General features: G+C 31.6%; 4 protein-coding genes across 12 annotated transcripts; 3 read left to right on the forward strand and 1 right to left on the reverse strand.

Annotated features, from left to right (window-relative positions):
* The first annotated feature begins 205 nt into the window (after nucleotides 1–205).
* On the forward strand, nucleotides 206–6297 carry mor (SWI/SNF- related protein mor). The gene is made up of 5 exons (XM_027350205.2): nucleotides 206–645; nucleotides 1047–4043; nucleotides 4113–4518; nucleotides 4577–5071; nucleotides 5203–6297. Exons 1-5 carry the CDS (start codon nucleotides 523–525, stop codon nucleotides 5589–5591), a joined length of 4410 nt encoding a protein of 1469 aa, XP_027206006.2. The 5' UTR covers nucleotides 206–522; the 3' UTR covers nucleotides 5592–6297.
* A 183-nt stretch (nucleotides 6298–6480) lies between these two features.
* On the forward strand, nucleotides 6481–12145 carry LOC113799578 (uncharacterized). 8 transcript variants are annotated; one of them, XM_075820691.1, is made up of 7 exons: nucleotides 6481–6696; nucleotides 9693–9905; nucleotides 9964–10202; nucleotides 10265–10360; nucleotides 10418–10913; nucleotides 10976–11188; nucleotides 11249–12145. In XM_075820691.1, exons 1-7 carry the CDS (start codon nucleotides 6640–6642, stop codon nucleotides 11351–11353), a joined length of 1419 nt encoding a protein of 472 aa, XP_075676806.1. In that variant the 5' UTR covers nucleotides 6481–6639; the 3' UTR covers nucleotides 11354–12145. The 8 variants fall into 8 exon arrangements, with proteins under 8 accessions (XP_075676806.1, XP_075676804.1, XP_075676805.1 ...); XM_075820689.1 differs by having other exon boundaries at nucleotides 6663–6773; nucleotides 9690–9905; XM_075820690.1 differs by having other exon boundaries at nucleotides 6663–6773.
* A 307-nt stretch (nucleotides 12146–12452) lies between these two features.
* cdi (serine/threonine kinase) lies at nucleotides 12453–19457 on the reverse strand. 2 transcript variants are annotated; one of them, XM_075820679.1, is made up of 8 exons: nucleotides 19366–19457; nucleotides 14107–15352; nucleotides 13992–14055; nucleotides 13853–13936; nucleotides 13355–13802; nucleotides 13118–13295; nucleotides 12821–13064; nucleotides 12453–12758 (listed from the first exon to the last, which is right to left on the reverse strand). In XM_075820679.1, exons 2-8 carry the CDS (start codon nucleotides 15268–15270, stop codon nucleotides 12694–12696), a joined length of 2247 nt encoding a protein of 748 aa, XP_075676794.1. In that variant the 5' UTR covers nucleotides 15271–15352; nucleotides 19366–19457; the 3' UTR covers nucleotides 12453–12693. The 2 variants fall into 2 exon arrangements, with proteins under 2 accessions (XP_075676794.1, XP_027206020.1); XM_027350219.2 differs by lacking the exon at nucleotides 19366–19457 and adding an exon at nucleotides 19049–19211.
* LOC113799604 (uncharacterized) lies at nucleotides 16308–17539 on the forward strand. Its single transcript, XM_027350267.2, has 2 exons — nucleotides 16308–16744; nucleotides 16820–17539. The coding sequence occupies exons 1-2, from the start codon at nucleotides 16439–16441 to the stop codon at nucleotides 17489–17491; spliced, it is 978 nt and encodes a 325-aa protein (XP_027206068.1). The 5' UTR covers nucleotides 16308–16438; the 3' UTR covers nucleotides 17492–17539.
* Nucleotides 19458–19830: the final 373 nt, after the last annotated feature.

The raw sequence follows: 19830 nt of genomic DNA on the forward strand, positions 1-19830 counted from the left end.
TATATTAAATAAGTGATATATGCAAATTATCCTGCTATAATCGAATTGATATTCGTAATTTACAAATTGATATTTAAAAAATCAATTTGATCAGCAAATAGATAATTATTGAAATGTTCTTTCGATTCGACACAAATTCAACTTTGAACGTCATTCATGATGGTAACATTTAAAACACTATAAATTTTCGTAAGAGTGGCATTTTTTACAGGCGGGAAATGCGATCATTTCTCACATGCATGCATTCATGAATTTGATTGGAATTAATTTGCCGGATAATAAACGTAGTGGTATATGTAAAACGTATCCTCTATATCCAAATAATCGAAAGTACTACCATCTATTGTTTAAGTTCTGGAACAAATCTTATTAGTTTGAGTAGCTCAAAACACATTTATTGTGTGTGGTGTGATCAAACAAAAGGAATGAGTGAGTGTGTATATGCTCTCGCCCGTGTTTCTGTGTGTATTTGCCTATATTCACATACACACACAGACAGATTCATAAAGATTGACATCAAAAATGGCGAACAACGTTCAATTTAAGAAAAAAGATAATGGATTAAATTTAAAGTTTTTTGAATCATCTGAAACGTTACAATTATTTGATACAATAAGATTATGGATACAGAAGAATTGTAAAAAGGTATGTTTTTCAAATTTTATCAATGCATCAATACACAATGATCTTTATTTGCATATTTTTGATGATGATTTAATATTTTCAAATTGCCGGTTATTATAGTTAAATTATCTTAAATATTTAATTATGAAATACATTAATTAAAATTGATTGAACAAACATTATATTTTGTTGTTTGCCAATTATTCTATCTGTTGATGATAGTTCTTTTCTTGAAATATGAATGCATGTATTATGTCATATCTATCAAATCGCTAAAGCACACACAAACACGGCATCACATCTGTCTCGATAATTGATGACAATAGTGATAACAGACAAATAATTTTTTTTTGACAGTTATTAAGTTGTTGTTGATCGACACATTAAAGATCGATTAATTTTCTTTTTTTTCTTTTTTATAGTTTCTTCAAAACGATCAACCAACCAATAAAAGTTTGGCAAATCTAGCCTGTCAATTATTACAATTTCAAGAGGATACCTTAGGCAAAAATGGATTGGTTTCATCTGCCGGTAGTGGTGTTGGGGATTCTGTCGGTGGTTCGACTGTACCAATTACCGGTGGTGGAGCAACGGGATCGCCATCATCAGCTCCTACTAATACAAAGCAGCAATTGTTTACAAGATTGCCTTATAAATGTTTTATAGATTTCAAACCTGGCGGTAAACTTTGTCGTATATTTGAATTTGTATTCAAATTTAAATTCGAACAACAATGGCGTCGTGTTGATCTTCAATCACCATCTCGTATGGATCGTAATGTTGAAATGTTTGTTGGACTGTATAAATTTTTACAAAGTAATCAATGCTTAATCGAGCCAAATGTGTACATCTTGCCTGAAGTTGATAAAGTATTGGCAACAAAATTACGAGATATTATCAAAAGATATCATGCTAAATGTATAGAATCTTTGGATAAAGCAACACATGTTATTTATCCACCAACTGCGGCATCCACTCAACACACAGATAGTAATGGTGATGAATTTGTTCGTATTGTTACGAAACGTGATCGTTCTCTTCTTGTTCATTGTCTTGGAAGACCCGATAGCTATGATACATGGCTAAATATTGATGTCGATCTTGAACCGGAAAGTGAACGTGATCGTGATGATGATCCATATGAAGTTTCTGCCAATTGGTTACTTGATACTGACGAATACAACGAATGGATGAATGAAGAAGATTATGAAGTCGATGTTGATCGTAATGGAAAACGAATATCAAAACGTTTCCGATATACGATTGAAGAATTACATAATGAAGAGAAGCGAGATAAACGTTCGAATTCGATACAAAAAGGTAAACGCCGTCGTTCGCCATCACCACAATCGGATAAAAAACGTAGTCGTGGTAAAGGATCTAGTGCGCGTAGTCCTGCACCGGTTACATTGACAAATTCCAATAAGAAAAAATTCAAGAACGAAGATGATGAAGATCTTACAAAAGACATGGACAATCCATCACCCGAAACTCATTTTCAAGTTGTCAATTTGAATCGAAATTCTATTTCAGCTGGAAATCGTAATCAAAAAGATAATGAATCAATGCCAATCAAAGGTGGAACAATCATAGATTTGGATTCGAATGAATATGATCAACAAGATCAACAACAATCAAAACATTTAAATAATTCGTCAAATAATAACGCAATCGATGGTGCTAAACCATCATCACGATCAGCATCACCATCTTCAAATCGTAATTATCAACAATCGAATGGAACCTCGGGTATAGTCTCGATCAATAATTATAGCAGTAATAACTTTGATAAAGATGATAGCCAAGATGATAATGTGACCGAACAGGCTAATCATATAATTATACCTTCATATGCTTCATGGTTTGATTATAATTGTATTCATGCTGTAGAACGTCGGGCATTGCCAGAATTTTTCAATGGTCGTAACAAATCCAAAACACCAGAAGTATATATTGCCTATCGAAATTTTATGATTGATACTTATCGTTTAAATCCAACCGAATATCTAACATTGACGGCTGTAAGGAGAAATATTGCCGGCGATGTTTGTGCTATAATGCGAGTCCATGCATTCCTCGAACAATGGGGTCTAATTAATTATCAGGTAGACGTAGATGCACGGCCAACACCAATGGGACCACCATCTACTAGCCATTTCCATGTACTTGTGGATACACCATCTGGCTTACAACCGTTGAATCCGCCTCGTGGTCAGGTAACAACTTCAAATTCATCATCATCGGCCACACAACAAATGTTGAATCTTCCCAAAGAAAATGGTGTTGGATCATCATCGAAAAAAGAATCAGAAAATATGAATGGATTTGGCGATAACTTTGGATTAAAATTAGATCAATATGCTCGTAAAAATTCCTATTTCAAAAGTAAAGCGGCAGCCAATTTATCGAGAGAATGGACGGAACAAGAAACGTTATTGTTGTTGGAAGCACTTGAATTATACAAAGATGATTGGAATAAAGTTTGTGAGCATATCGGCTCACGCACGCAAGATGAATGTATACTACATTTTCTTCGACTGCCCATCGAAGATCCATACCTGGAAGATACGAACAATGCCCTTGGTCCTCTCTCCTATCATCCGATTCCATTTTCCAAATCGGGCAATCCTATTATGTCAACGGTTGCATTTTTGGCTTCAGTTGTTGATCCAAGAATAGCTGCTTCAGCAGCCAAAGCAGCAATGGATGAATTTGCTAAATTAAAAGATGAAATACCGCCATCATTGATCGAACAGCATAGTAAAAATCTTGATGCCTCATCATCAGCTGATACGAATGGAGATCGATCGGATAAAACATCTACCGATAAAACTGAACAATTATTGTCCGCAGTTGAAAAAGATAAGGAAAATCAAAACAAAGATGAAGTTGGTGCTAACGGCAGTGAAGCTGATCAACAGGCGATTAAACAAGAAACGGCATCAGAAGATTCTTCCACCTCATCATCAGATAATAACAAAAAAGATAAAGAGGAAAAAATGGATGTGGATGGCCAACGAGAAGAATCTTCACCATCGCAATCCGCCGCTACTGATAAATCTTCTAAAGAATCGGATACTTCGAGTGAACAGCAAACAAAAGAAGGGCAATCATCAGAACAATTATCAACAGCTGTGACAGATACTGCTGAGAAAAATGATACCGGGGCTAAGAATAAAGAAAAAGAAAAAGAACTAACTGAAAAAGAAAAGAGCGTCATAAAAGAATCGCAAATATCGGTTGCAGCTGCTGCTGCATTAGGTTCTGCTGCTGTTAAAGCTAGACATTTGGCTGCAATTGAAGAAAGAAAAATAAAATCATTAGTCGCTTTGCTGGTCGAAACTCAAATGAAAAAATTGGAAATTAAGCTCAAGCATTTCGAAGAACTTGAAGCCATCATGGATCGTGAAAAAGAAACGGTAAAGATTTTTTTTAATTGTTTTAAATTTTCAAAAAAATTACTTGATTATTTTGTCTTCACTATATAGCTCGAATATCAACGGCAACAACTTATGCAAGAAAGGCAGCAATTCCATATGGAACAAATAAAAGCTGCCGAGAATCGGGCTAGATCTCAAGCACAGCAAATGTTTTATCAACAGCAACAACAACATCAATCACAGGATAATAGATTGCATCAACATTTGACAGCTGTTCCGGCTACACCAATGCCGCAGGTGCCTGCTGCCTCTCAAATTCCATCAACACATACAGCTCAACCGATAACGCCAAATATACCGATGCGACCACCACAACTACCATCAAGAATACAGCAGCAATCGCATCAACATCCGGTTATGACACCCCAACAGCAGCCACAAATTCCACCTCCACAGCCGCACTCACAACAGTCACACCAATCGCAACCGTTACCTGCTAATGTAGCAGTAACTAGTATGTCAAAATCAAAATCATAAGTAAATATTTAATAATTAACAATTTTTCATTACAGATGTTGCTAGTAACAATGTTGTAATTCCTCCATCAATTGGTGAAATTCCAGTTCAACAATCTCAACCACAACAACCAATTTCCAATTCACAACCGCAAAAGGCCTCGTTTATTTCTGCTGCTCATCCGCAAGTCACAATGCCTCAATCACAAAATACCATACCACAGCAGCAGCAGCAGCCACAACATCCGGTGCCAACCACCTTATCACAACAATCTAATGTAACTTCTCTACCATCGTCTACTATTTCTTCTGTTCCGCAACTACAACAACAACTCGAATCGGATTTACCGCAACAACAGGTTAAAGAACCATCAACCACAAATCCTGAAATGGTTATTTCTCAATCTCAAACATCACAGCAACAACAACCATTATCAACGATTCTGCCCCAACAACAACTTGCTAGTAATGCGATCGCGGTAACGCCTCCAACTACGTCGGCTACAACAGGAATGGCTGTTCCTATGAATTATCCATCTGAAAATCCAAATAGTAAATACAAATTATAATTATTGATGAAATTATAGATTATTCAAAATTTGATTTAGAAAAAAATTCTTTTTTTATAATTGATAAGATAAAAATCACAACTATTTAAATATTTAATTTTCGTTTTTGATTAGATGCGAATCAAGTGCAAAATATTCCGGTTCATCATCCACAACAACCACTTCCATCATCATTTACAGAACCACAATCGCAACAGCCCCAACAGCAGCCGATACCGACTAGTTCAGATCCAGTAACGATGTCTTCGTCACAGCAACCACCATTAGTAACCACGACAGAATCGCAGCCTCCAAATCCTTTAACCAATTCTAGCTTAGAACAACAACAGCATATCGCTCCAGTACCGGCTGTTATTCCGACAACAATTCCGCAAGTGGTTGATAATGATCAGCTTCAAGCACAACCGGCACCATCAAATAATGATACAGTGATCACTGCATCTTCATCGGTACCAGTTCCACTAACGAATACGACTGCTAGTGAAAATCCGTCATCCACGTGATTGGATCTGAATTTGATGAAGACAAGTATTTATTTTTCATTAAGAATTAACAATTATAGCTGTTACATGGCGATGAAGTAATGATTCACACATGCATCCAATCCGTACATTCTGATTATTTTTGAAATTGGAAACAATAATTATTTTATGTATATAATGGAATCCTGGCATTGCTACGATTCAGCCAAAATATTAGCATAACACATTCATTTATATAATAACGATCATAATGATCGTTTCACCTTCATCGCATTTTTAAGATTATAAAAATTTTCTACTATCCATCTTGAATTTAATGAATTTTTTTCGCACATTACATTACTCTTTATTATTATTATTATTATTATTAATTATCAATTAGAATTGTGCTAGGAGCTTTAATGACACAAATTCACAAATCATCATTCATATAATAATTATTCGATTCCTTTTGTTTTCTTGACAAAAATGATTTAATCTTATTTCATTTGAAACGATAAAACATGCTTTACATATAGCAAAAAAAACAAAATCACAATTTATCTAACATTTCTTGAACCAATTAAATGATTTTATTTTCACACAAAATCAACAAAACATCCTTTATATTTTTCCTTTGAATGTGCTAAATATTTTCAACCCTAATTCATCATCATAATAATGATAATAATGTTTATTTCTATATGAATTTTGTTTATTGAATTAAAAAGAAAATTCAAAGAATTGATTGTTAATGTAATTATTACCGATAATGATGGATAATTTCAAAAAATTCGCGCTAATTCTACAATCATATTCAAATCTGGCTCCATCTAGTCGGAGGATTCTATATAATATTTTATCAATGAAAACCCAAAGAAAAAAAAGTATATGATGCGCATTTTTAAGAATCTTTGGGTTTTTTTTTGGTTGGTCTAATAATCAGGTGGATGATATATCTCTATATGAAAAGCGAGAAAGATTCGAGAGAACAAATGATGGCCACTACTTTCTTTCTCTCTACACAATAACTTCGTATGCATCGGCCAACATAAACTTTGGCGGCTCTTTTGTCTTCGATTTTTCATTGATGGCGGTATTATTTTTTATTTTTGGTTATACATTGAAATGCTCACAAATAATAATCGTAATAACATATATTCAATTTGTTTGGTATTTTATTCTTTTATTTTTTTGTTGCCCAAATACATAAATACATGCAGGGTTTGTCTTCTTGTTTTATTAATTTTTTTTTCGTTTGTCTGTTGCTCCAAACAAACGTATATTTTCATACATTAAAAAAAATGAATTTTGCCTTTAAATTTTGTCGTCGTCGTTGTCGCTGCTGCTGCGTCGCAGCTGCTAAAAACGAGTGTTTATGGTGATAGTTTGTATTTGTTTGTTTGTTTGTTAGAGAGTTATTGTGTGGAGCCATGGCAGAAAAAAACCATAATAATAAGAGATCTTCATCATCTTATCCTAATCAACGTTGAAAGAGTAGGAGAAGGCCGAGAAGATTCTTAAGTCAAAAATAAAAACTGATTCGAAATTCACCTGTCTTGCTGCTCACTGCCACAACAATCAATCAATTCATTGACCGACAGACTTTATTTTTCTCGTCTTTATTTATATAAAAAATTTTCCCAATATTTTTTGCAATTGTCATTGATCATTTTCGATTATTGAAAAATAGGATTTTATAATTTTATATTTTATTTTTTTGGTCTTTCGAAAAAAGTGTAAGGGAATTAATAGGTGTGTGTGTGTGTGTGTTTTGTGACGATTCTACTATAGTCTCCCTATAACTATGCCTTTTCATTTTGGATCATTTTTTTTGTGTGTGTGTTTTTTTTCTGTTGTGCACTGATTTTTAATCAAAGTTTTCTTCATATATTGTCTACAAAATTGAATTTATCAACAATCATATTTTAACAGTTCATCGAAACAAATGATGATGATGATGATGATTTAATGATTAAATGATCATGATGACAACGTCAATATTATTCTTATTGTCAACACTATTATCAATGACAAAAAGAAGTAATCATGATGTTAATGTTTATAAATGATATGGGCAATGATATAAAATTATTTTATCACCAATAACATCATCATTATTATTGTTGTACGCCAAATCGATCTTCTATTTACTAGATTTGTTTTTTATCAATATTTTTTTTGGATGACAATGACAATGAAAATTTTGATTGAAATTTTATGCATCAATTAACTAACTAATAATAGGAAATTTTTTTCCTGAATTGAAAAAAATAAACAACGATGAAATCGTTGACTTGTCTTTCTAGTAATTCATCATCATCATCATCATCATCGACATCATCATCATCGAATAGTGGACCTATGGCTACAAAACGACCTTCATTGAAGGCACACAATCGAATAAAGGTTCCAAATGGAAATTTAATCATTTTTTTCCCTTTAGTTTGAATTTGATTGGCTTCGAATATATTTCTAATATAATTCTAATATTTCATTCTTTTCCTCTTTGTTGTTGTTGTTATTGTTGTTATTGATTTCTTTCGCTTCTCCACAATCATCTTTTTTATTTTCCTTTTTTTTTGTTTGTTTGGTGTCTGCGCGTTTTTTTTCGTTTGTTTGTTTTTATTCTTGTGACATCTGGCTGACTGCTTTCATTTTTTTTTATACTTAAGAAATTCCTAAAATTCATTGATTCTATAGATCCAACCAAATTATAATGTCCATTTTTATGAATTCATTTCGTTCGCTCATTCTTTATTTTTAGTTTTCATATTTGTTTTTATATATTTGTGTGTTTGTGTGTGCTATGATCTTCATGTTTTTGTCATGTTAAATTTATTTTATGAATTGCTGCTAATTTTTCTTTTCATGTTTGTGTATTTTTGTTCCTGTTGTTATATGAATCTATCACATTTTACATATACATCTTGCTCATCATCATCATCATCATCATCAACAACAACAACAACAACATCATCATAGTCATCATCATGATGTGTTTGTTTACGAAAAAGAAAACTAAATAAATCAATAATACGACGACGACCAAAAAAAAAGACGATAAACGAATTGTTGAATTGAAAAAAAAATCATAAAATTTTCAGAATTTTTTTCCCCCGAATTTCAATCTATTGCTTCCAAATATACTTCAGAATATATACGACGACAACGACTATTGAAATAGTTGAATTTTTTTTCCACAATCGTTTGTTTCTTTCGTTTTTTATGTTTGAAACGAAGAATATTTGTCGTTTGTTGAATTGAAAAAAAAATTGTGTTGTTTTTTTAGGGTTTTGGAACTTTTTGGTTTTTGCGTTATTGGTTACTATTTCAATCCCCCCTCTTTTTTCAAAGGCATTTCCATAATAAAAGATTTAAATTGTCATTGATTTTTTTTTCTCCAAAATTTTAAATACAAACACGCACACACCACAAGTGACAAGCAAAGAAAGAATTGTCCGCACTTTAAAATAAACCATCATTCATTCGAAATTCTTTACGACCATCTTTAATAGCCACAAAAATAAAACAAAACAGAATAAATAAACAATTTTCCTTTGGATCTCATTTCTCTTCTCTCTTTCGTTCCATTATACTCTCTTCTCATAATCAAATTCATTCTCTGTTCATTTTAATTGATTATTTTAATCTATAGCCAAAATGTCTCAACATTTATTAGCCAATCCATCAGTATGTTTCGTCTTTTTTCATGTTGTTGTATTTCCTGTAGTAATACGAGAAAATAACTAATTGTAGATAGTCACAAAAAAATGTCCAAGCTTTTTTATTTGAATTTTTCATTTTTAAAAATTGTTATATTTGACTAATTAATCTATGATCTTTTATATAAGTTTATTTTTCTTGTTTTTTTTTGTTGTTGTTGTTGAATGATTTTTTTCTTTAGTGTTGTATTCTTTATCTTTCTTTCTGTCTGTGCTTTTGTTCATTTGTTTTGGTTTTTTGTTTTCGTTTTTGAATAGTTGAATTATGATAGTTGCTATTGATTGATTATTTTGGTCAATAAAATTTGTATGCAATTAATTGTTTTTCTTTTCTTTTTTTTTGAAATAAAATTTAATGAAAAGATATACTAATTTTTTGATTGTTTTTTTCCCGTTAATTCAATGATAAAAATAGCAGATATTCAGATCGGCTACAAATGGTGGCCAAACTACTAATGGTGACATGACCACGTCTGTCAATGGTAATCATTCGGCAAAGAATGGTGCCTACAACAAAGATCATGACTATGATCAATCGTTGATTAATCGTAAGCTACCCAAAGAACTATTGCTACGCATCTTCTCTTATTTGGATGTCATAACATTGTGTCGTTGTGCTCAGGTATCTAAGGTAATTATAAAATTCTTTCATATGAAAATCGATAACTTATTAATCTGATCTTACTCAGAGTTGGAATGTACTTGCTTTGGATGGCAGCAATTGGCAAAGTGTTGATCTATTTGATTTTCAAACCGAGATCGAAGGCCGTGTCGTAGAGAATCTATCCAAACGATGTGGTGGTTTTTTACGGCGATTAAGTCTTCGCGGCTGCAAATGCATAACGGATGCTGCGTTGAAAACATTTGCTCAAAATTGTAACAATATTGAAGCGTTAAATTTATTTGATTGCAAACAAATAACTGATGCGTAAGTGATGCTTAATTCAAAAGAATGGTTTTTAAATTATTTCCACAATTTTCATTTTTCAGTACATGTGTACAGCTTAGTCATTATTGTCATGAGTTACTTCGTCTTAATTTAGGATCTTGTATAGAGATAACTGACCTGTCACTAATAGCATTAAGGTAAGTTTTTTATGTAAATAATCGTTAGAATTAACTCATATTTTTGTTGTCAAATAGTGTCGGATGTGTTAATCTGGAACATTTGAATATATCGTATTGTGACAAGATCACCAAAAATGGTATTGAAAAATTGGCCATGGGATGCCATAATCTCAGTGCCTTCATTAGTAAAATGTGTACCAATGTCAATGATGAAGCGATCGGCTATTTATCACAGAATTGTAAATTACTTCGTACAGTCAATCTACATGGCTGTCATCAGATTACTGATGAGGCAATACAAAATTTAGCTTCAAATTGTCTGAATCTACGTTACTTATGCGTTTCCAATTGTACGAATTTGACCGATCAATCATTAATATCATTGGGTCAACAATGTCATCAATTGGTTACATTAGAAGTGTCTGGTTGTAATCAGCTAACTGATAATGGATTTCAACGTTTGGCAAGAAATTGTCATTCTTTGGAAAAATTAGACCTTGAGGAATGTATCCTCATTACCGATAACTCACTCTCGCATTTGGCTAATGGATGCCCTTTACTGCAAAATTTGGTGAGCAAACTTTGTTTGATGACAAAAAATAATTTTGAAAATGTGAAAAAAAATTCTTGTAGAGTCTTTCACATTGTGAATTAATCACTGATGAAGGAATCCGTCACATTGGAACTAGTTCGGGTTCATCCGAACATTTGCAGGTACTCGAATTGGACAATTGTCCATTGATAACCGATAGTTCATTGGACCATTTAATATCTTGCTATAATTTAAGACGTATTGAGCTTTATGATTGTCAATTGATAACCAAATCAGGAATCCGTCGACTGCGAGTATGTATTTATTTGAAATTGACGTTTTAAATCTAATGACTTATTTTTCTCATCTAATAGTATCACTTACCTAACTTGAAAGTACATGCTTATTTTGCACCGGCCACGCCACCACCATCGATCACGCCACGAACAAGATATTGTCGTTGTTGTATAATCTTATGATTCGTAATGATCATTGCGATGGAAACTGTGACGGATATGTTGGCCTTTCCCCATATTTATTTTTTGTTTATTTTTTTTCTTGATCTTGTTTTAAAGAACTTATTTTTCTTTCATATCTTCGTCATCGATAGTGACTCGCATGCGAAAGTTAAGAAACTAGGTTTACATATTTCATGGATTGAATAATTTTTGACTTAGGATTTTATTGCAGAATTCATTCAGCAAAAGTGCTTATATGCATTTTTATTCAACTAGTGAGATTCATGATTTAATTTATATTAACAAATTCGCCAGATCATCTATCATTTGATCATTATCAAAGCAAATCAACAAAGAATAACATAAGATATTATTGATTAAATTTTCATCCCTTTCTATTCAATGTTTAAGTCCCTTATGAGCGTTTTTGGTAAAAAAATTGAAATATTCCTCGTAGTAGCAAAACATACCCAATTTTCTATCTATCTCTTTCTGAAACAAAATATTGTGATACTACACTATTGGGCTTGTTCGTTGTTGATGATGTTACTTCGAACTACCACCATTTGGGCTATTAAAAGACAAATTAATTTGACCCATCCAATCATTCAAACTAAAATGAAAATTTGTTTTTCAATCAGTCAATATTCTTTCGGTCTAAATTTACCGAAATTGATTCCGAACGATCACATTGTTGGAGAATGCACAAAAATCTTTTTTTCCTGGGCCAAATGTCATCAACTTCTCATTAATTTTGATCTTATCTTTGAAATTTGTATATAATGAAAATAAAATTTATTTTTAAATATATTATCCTTAAAAAAAACACTATCAAGCACTGGCCAAACTTTTTTCTGTTTATTGATTGCCGCAATTTTTTCTACAAATGTTTGAAAAAATGATCAAATTTTGTTTTTTTTCTGTCAACAGATGGCGACCACCTGTAGGATGGGTTATGATCATCTGAATAACATAAATAATGGCCAACTGCGCAGAGAGCAAAAATTTGTGTGACGTTGCTCGTGGACTGTGTATTTCTCTTAGAAACTTCAATGATAATAACAACAGATGGCGTTGAATAAAAACTTTTTGAATTTCTTATAATGAAAAATGGCGCTAATTTAACATGTCAAAAGAATTTTAATTGCATCAGAATTCAATGCATTTTAGAACAAAAAGATCAAATTGATCAGCGTAAAATAAATAATTGAAGAAATGAAATTACACAATAATCGGAAAAAAATGAACATCATCAATAGTATGAAAGATTTGAATAAGAACAAAATATACAATCAACAAATACAAACAAAAAAGGGTTTACATCTTGCTTTTTTTTGATTAGAATTGTCATTTATTGCGATTCATGAATGAGCAGAATTATATCGATTCAATGTTGAATACCTTCTCCTTTGTAAATGTTGTTCAACTAAATAAATAATAAATGACAGGAAAAAATCAACCAAAATTTATCACATTATATGTACTTACAGATATCAGTTGGAGATTCTGAAGAATCAAAAATTGATCGGGCACTATTTTGACGAGATTGAACAAGACTTGAATCGAAACTATTAAAACGCTTGAAATGAATACGAGATGATTGCGAGCCAATATCATTTTCTGGTCGTTTAGAATTTTGTAATTGATGTTTCTGCTCAGCGGCTAGTTCAAGAACATCATGATTAAATATGGATAGCAGTTCTTGGAATTCAGGTCTTTTTTCCGGTTCGTACTAAGAAGTAATCAGGATATAAAATATTCAACTGAATTAAGGAAAATTGTTACCTGGCATGCCATAAAGGCTATTTTGGATAAAAACGTATCCATACGACCCGATTCCAATTTGGAAAAATCAATGGCATAATTATCCATACGGGGAAGAAAATCCGGATCGGCTGGTGTACGCCAATTAAGCTCACAGCATATTACACCATAGGAAAAAATATCACATTTATGATTGTACCTGATTAAGAAAAAGACAAGCAATTTTCATATTATTCGAAGCATTATCGTGAAACTGACCACTTATTTTTAAGACATTCAGGAGCAAGCCAATATGGCGAACCAACAATTGGGAGTTTTTGTTCGAAAGTTGGTTCGGCAGTAGCGAAACCAAAATCACCAATCACAGCTTCTAAACGCTCATCATCAAATTCTGTTTTGCATTGTTTCTCTCCAGAATCATTTGGAAAATGCTTTCGAATGAAAATATTTTTCGAAGCTAGATCTCGATGCAGATATTTTTGTGAATGAAGATAAGCCATACCGCGGCAAACATCTTGCATTAATTTAATGAAAGTTTTATCGAGATTTAGCAGCCGATGAACTTTTGTAGATATTACATTTTCTCGCAAGACTTTATCTGAATGTGTATCCTCCACAATATTACTTTTCGATGAAGAATAGTATTTTTGTATCAATTGTTCCAATGTACCACCATTAATATATTCCAATAACGGGTGCAATCCACCTTTTATTATTAAAAAATTATTTTGGTGAGAAATTTCTAGTGAAACTTACCTTCATGGACAACTGTTCCCATATAGGCCACTATATTCGGATGATTTAATTTATTAAGCAATTCGATCTCTTTTAAAGCATTTCCTACGGAAGAAAAATTGAAATTGAAATGAGCCGATTTTGGATAATGATACTTTACCTCGATTACCAGGATTTTTATTCATTTTAAGTACCATAATTTTTCCAGTCGGTAAATGAGTAACCTGAATAATAGCATGATAATTAGTTATTGAAAATGCAAATGGATAAAATACCTTAAACACTTGCGAGAAAAAACCTTGAGATAGTTTGACAACATTGAAATCATCTAAACGGGTTAAATGCGAAACAGCATTACGAATAGATGTCAACGTTGATGATTGAGGATACAAAGGTGATTGTCGTTGCTGTTGATGTTCAGATGATGAGATCGTGTCCTCATTTGATTCATGCTTACAGTTTTCGAAATTCGAATTTGTTATTTGTACGTTCATTTTAGTCATTGGTATCGATGATTCTGGTAATGATAATGAATGATTGCATATTGATGATAAGGATAATTTAACCATATCTTGTAATGGTGGTAAAGGTGATAATGAAGTTAGGTTATCTTGCGATGAATTAGTTGAATATGTTGTCGCTGCATCCATGGTAAAATGATAAGGCTGATCACAATCGGATGATTCAATTGTATCTGGTGAATGAGAAGTTGGAGGTAGCTGCAATGGTTCAGGTGACACGTTGTGACACTGCTCAGTAAAATTTGCTGCTGATTTCTTATTGCTGTAATAAACCTCATGATTAATGGGTATCGAAGCGTTTATTTTATCCTTATCAAATGGACTGAATCGCGAAGATTTTCTACATGCGGTCATTTCTTTCGATGAGGATTGGAATTTATTATTTGCAACTGAATTATTCTTGTGGCAAGATGATATATCTAATTCTTCATCCGAAGCACTAGTACCAACAAGGGAATCACGATCATCATCTTTTTTGATGATATCTAACATTAGGTAATCCAATCGATTGTGATCTGATTTTTGTTCTAACCTTGATCGATTGGATAAAATGGAAATTTTGTCGGTATAATAAGGTCGATCATAAGGCTCATCATAATCATCATTGTCGTCGTCATCATCAAGATCGGCATCATCCAATTCATCTTCATCATAATCTCGATCAATATCTTCATGTTCATTTGAAATAGATTTGTTGGATGAATCATCATCATTTTTACAATGAGGTTGAACAATGACAAAGTCATCATTATCATCTTGATGTTCAGTTATAGATGCAGACGGCAGCCTATTAACACATGTTTTTGACAATGAATCGAAATTGATAAATCTAGCATCTGGAATTATATTTGCGGAAAGCACTTCTTGTTTATCACATTCATCCGCTGTTGTTGCCTTCGTTGTTGTCGTGGTGGTCATAACGAACAAAAAAAAAATCTATTCAGGATTTTCGAATAATTTAAGCAGTCACATTTGTTTCAATTTGTTGAAGAAGAGGGTTCTAAAAAAATATGACATATAAAAAACAGTCAAATTAATTATTAGACGAGGTACATTTATTTAAAAATTATAAGATAATCTAAATTTCAATTAAAACACTCAAATAGATTTTTTACAACAACAAATGTGAGACGATGACTGATAAGGTTGGAAATAAAAAATTTCCATAATCATTATTGTAAATTGAGAGCATCATCTTAAATATAAAATTGTAAACAATTTTAGTATCAAATTATATACTGTTAACCGATGCAACAATAAAATGAACGATATGAATTTAGAACAAATGGTGATAATGAAATAATTAGAACAACTTAATTTGTGTTTATAACATACGAACAACCAACATCGATAGGATGCTTGTCAGACTGTTTGTAAGAAAAATATTTTAATCGCCTTCAATTATGGTAATTCGTAACCAAGACGAACGTATCAAAGTGATTGAATCGATGCGCAAATATGAATCCGATATCAATGCTTTTCGTTGGCAAATGTTTTGTGAAAATTATCATTATAATGAGTGGCAAACCAGTACTATACCGGATATTTTAGGTCGTTATGGCATAGCTATTGCTATGGATGGAAATGATGGTCAACAAAGCCTAAATCTTCACCAACAATTGCAACAAAAATTTGAACAACATCGATCACAATTCGAACAATTAAGACATCCAAGATTGAAAATTCTATTTCAATTGATCATTAATCGAAGATAGACATTTTATAATTGATTATTTGTTTGAAAAAATAAAGGAATTTGTTTTTTTAAAAATTTGATTTCAAGTCATATGATTCTATTTTTTTATATCTATGTTTTTTCAAAAATTAAAAACTTCATCTGGTTAATATTAGATGACAGATAAACAAAGATATCAGATTAATGCTTTTCTAATGAAATTGTGTAATAAAAACAAAAGTTGAGTTTTGCACGATTCAATAAGATTAATCACACAAAATTACATTAATAATTTTGTTCGATTCGTAAATTAATGGCAATAATGTCATTATAGCGGATAATTTAATCGAATTTGAATTGAAAAAAAATACATAGCCGATTCAGTTGGCTATTGTGATTGTGTTTCCGCGAATGGCATCAAAACATCGAACATCAAATTCAAGGCGCAGTTTGGCGAGTACAAGCAATGGCCAGAATGAACAATTTAGTAATTATCATCCATATCAATATTCGGCACGTAGGCGACAAGAAGAATCAATCACTGCTTACAATCGTTGTCTACGAGTTTTTCGATGGTTATTTGTTATCTGTTCATTAGCCGTGATCTCTATGACAATTTTGTTGAATACAAGAATCGCTATGGTTGCAACGGATCGCTGGGAAGACTATCATCAAAATTTTACTGATGAACCATTTCTAATCAAAAATGTCAACATTGTAAGCAAATTTTCTTTAAATCTAATAAAGAAGTATATTGAATGATTTAGGCATAATTCTTTAAATTATTAATAGAAAATGTCAATGGCATTAATAATGGGGTTCAGTACATTCTCGATAATAATCTATATAATTGGCATTGTGAGTATAGTACGTGAAAGGCTTGATTGGTCGCAATTATTTTTGGTACTTATTATTGCCCACTCATTTGCTATCTATATGATTGTCAATCAGTATCGGCAATTTTCGCTTGCTATCGATGCTTTCTTAGGCTTACTAACAACGGCATATATGTTGATATTAGTGAAAAAAGTTATAACTAAACAAAAATTTCAATCGAAACAAACATTATCGACTAAATCATCATCGGCAATAATGTCACCATCTACAATCAAACACATAGGAACGACGACGACAATTTTATTATCACGAGGCTCATCATCATCATCAGAAACATCGGATGGTTCAATTACGAGTACATCCAATTCGTCACCATCATCATTACATCATCGGCATTATAAGGGACGAAAAAAAAATCAAAAACGATCACCCAATAGACGTGCATCTTCATCACCTAAAAACAAATCAATATCTTCAAACCTAAATGTGAACAAATCGACCATCGATTCAACATCATCTAATCCTAATCAATCATTTATTGATGATTTTTCGCCCAGAAGAATGGAATCAAAAAGCATTCGCATTAATATTAACAATCAACAAAAAATAAATAATAATAATTTATAATGATCTAATTGATTAATAATTAAAAATAAATGTTTCTAAACTGATGAAGGATTTGAATTCAAACTTTGTTCACTATTAATACTATCTAATGAAGTTGTCTCGAATAGACGATGACGATGATTATTTTTTTTACGATTTTTCTTGTCAACTAAAATGAATGGCATTCCATTAGGTTGTGTTTCCAATGATGAAGAAAAACCATCATAATCCGGTAGTTGTTCAATTTTATAATTAATGGCAATATGTGAGGATGAAAGACATATTAATGTGAAAGAAATAAATGATACGGGCCAGAAATGCCAACGATGGTTACCACCGCGTATGTATCCGACAGCTAAGCAGCCACTAAAATTTGCTACCATTAATCCAAGAAATATAGTCATTATATGACGATGATGATCGATCATTACAGCTATGATACCCATCAAAAATACAATGATGAATATAATCATGGCGATGATGGTTATCATCAAAACTAATGTTCGATTTGTTGGTTCAAAACGTTTTTCAGTTGTGTTGATCGTGTCATTAAAATCATCAATATTAATTGAAATTTTTGGTTCTTGATTGATTAATGTGCGAAATAAATCCATTCCATAAGTGACAACAATTAAAACTATTGCCATTGTACATAGATTGATCATAAGATATTGTAGGATTAATTTCCATTGTAATAGCGTTTTACGTTTTTCAATCTTTTCAATAATATCATCATCATCATCATCATCTTTAGCTCCCGATGACATTATTTTAAGAGCATAAAGGCCTTGTTTCTTTTGTTGAAAGAACCTTACTATTTTTAATATAAAAAATTGTTCAACTTTTGAATTGTACATAAATAATTGTAATGAAAAAACAAAATGTAAACAATTTAAAATTCGAAATTCGAAAATAGAATCAATGCGCTATATCCGATCATCTATGGCTGCCACTACAACTATTGTTGAAGACAATGAACTGAGAATATTTTTTTTTTTTTTTTGTGCCGGATCTATCCGATGCAAAAGTAGCACTCAAATATTACCGCCATAACTATATAGTCAAGTTGAACTAGATTTCTTTTTAGGTTCGAGGAAGACAAAAAAAAAGTAAAGAAATCTGACTAAGAATATTCTATTTTTAGGTGGATGAAAAAAAGAACAGGAAAAGCAGGCAGAAAAATATTTTTATAATTGGAAAAAAGGGTTTGGGGATTTTTCCACTGCAAAACGGATTTTGCCCATACACATTTAACAATTAAAATCAGTTATAAATATGAGAAAAAATTGGCAATTTTTTTTGTTATGATTCTCATGATGCATTTTCAAAACAAAACAAAAAACATTTGTCAATCAGGTTGTTAGCATTATCCATTTTGCGGGAAATAATTAGAAACAAAGTGATTAAAAATCATCTCATTTTTATTAGATTATATTTTATTTGGTGCTTCATGACTAGACATGTTTTTGTTGGCCATATTAAACTGTTATTAGAAACAAATTCGGTAATCAAAATTTTGATTTGATTTGATTTTTTTTAGAATGTGAATTGAATATAGATATAAGAAATCACACCTACCTATTGATTAATGAATGATCAATTAGGCTCATGAAAGATTTATGAATACGACAATCAAATAGGATTAAAGAAAACATTGAAAATTATGAATTTGGAATAAAATATAAATATACGGACGAAAAATCAATGTCATAAAATGTCGATCAATAAAATAATGATAATAATCAACAAATAACGAACAAAATTACAAGATTATTGACCAGAATTTTTCCATGATGATAATATTCACATGTTGTATACGACCATGTATTTAATTATAATGACAAAAAAAAATAATTCTACTTTTTTTTAAAAAAATTTTCATCAATTTTACTCACATACATACACAGAATACTTGTTTGTGATGAATCCATTCGGCGTCATGATATTTGGCTCGTTATATTTGTTGTTCTGTGTAATATACATTATACACATACATATACACAAATACATTTCAAGACAATGTTTATCAATATTAACCACTACCGTGTTTTGATGCCGATAGTTGTTGGGCTATATTTATCGTCTGCATGCATACATTTATCATATACAAGCATAGTATATCCTGAAAAAAAAAGAACGGCAAAGAATCTATAAGGAAGTATGTATTTTATGGATATTCTAAAAACATACGGAAATGTTTGACCGAATTTTATATGCTAAATTTAAAAAAATTGATTAATTATTTTGTAAATCAATGAAAAATGATTTACAAAATTTATTTTTGAAAAAAAATATCGATATTGAAAACAGAATCGGAAATTGTCGACAATTTAGGCGACATCAATTAACGGTACTTTGAT

The sequence above is a fragment of the Dermatophagoides pteronyssinus genome, unplaced genomic scaffold, assembly GCF_027571235.1.
Source record: "Dermatophagoides pteronyssinus isolate colony J.1.1.1.1 unplaced genomic scaffold, Derpt_VIB-CSIC_2022.12 sq0007, whole genome shotgun sequence".
NCBI lineage: Eukaryota > Metazoa > Arthropoda > Arachnida > Sarcoptiformes > Pyroglyphidae > Dermatophagoides > Dermatophagoides pteronyssinus.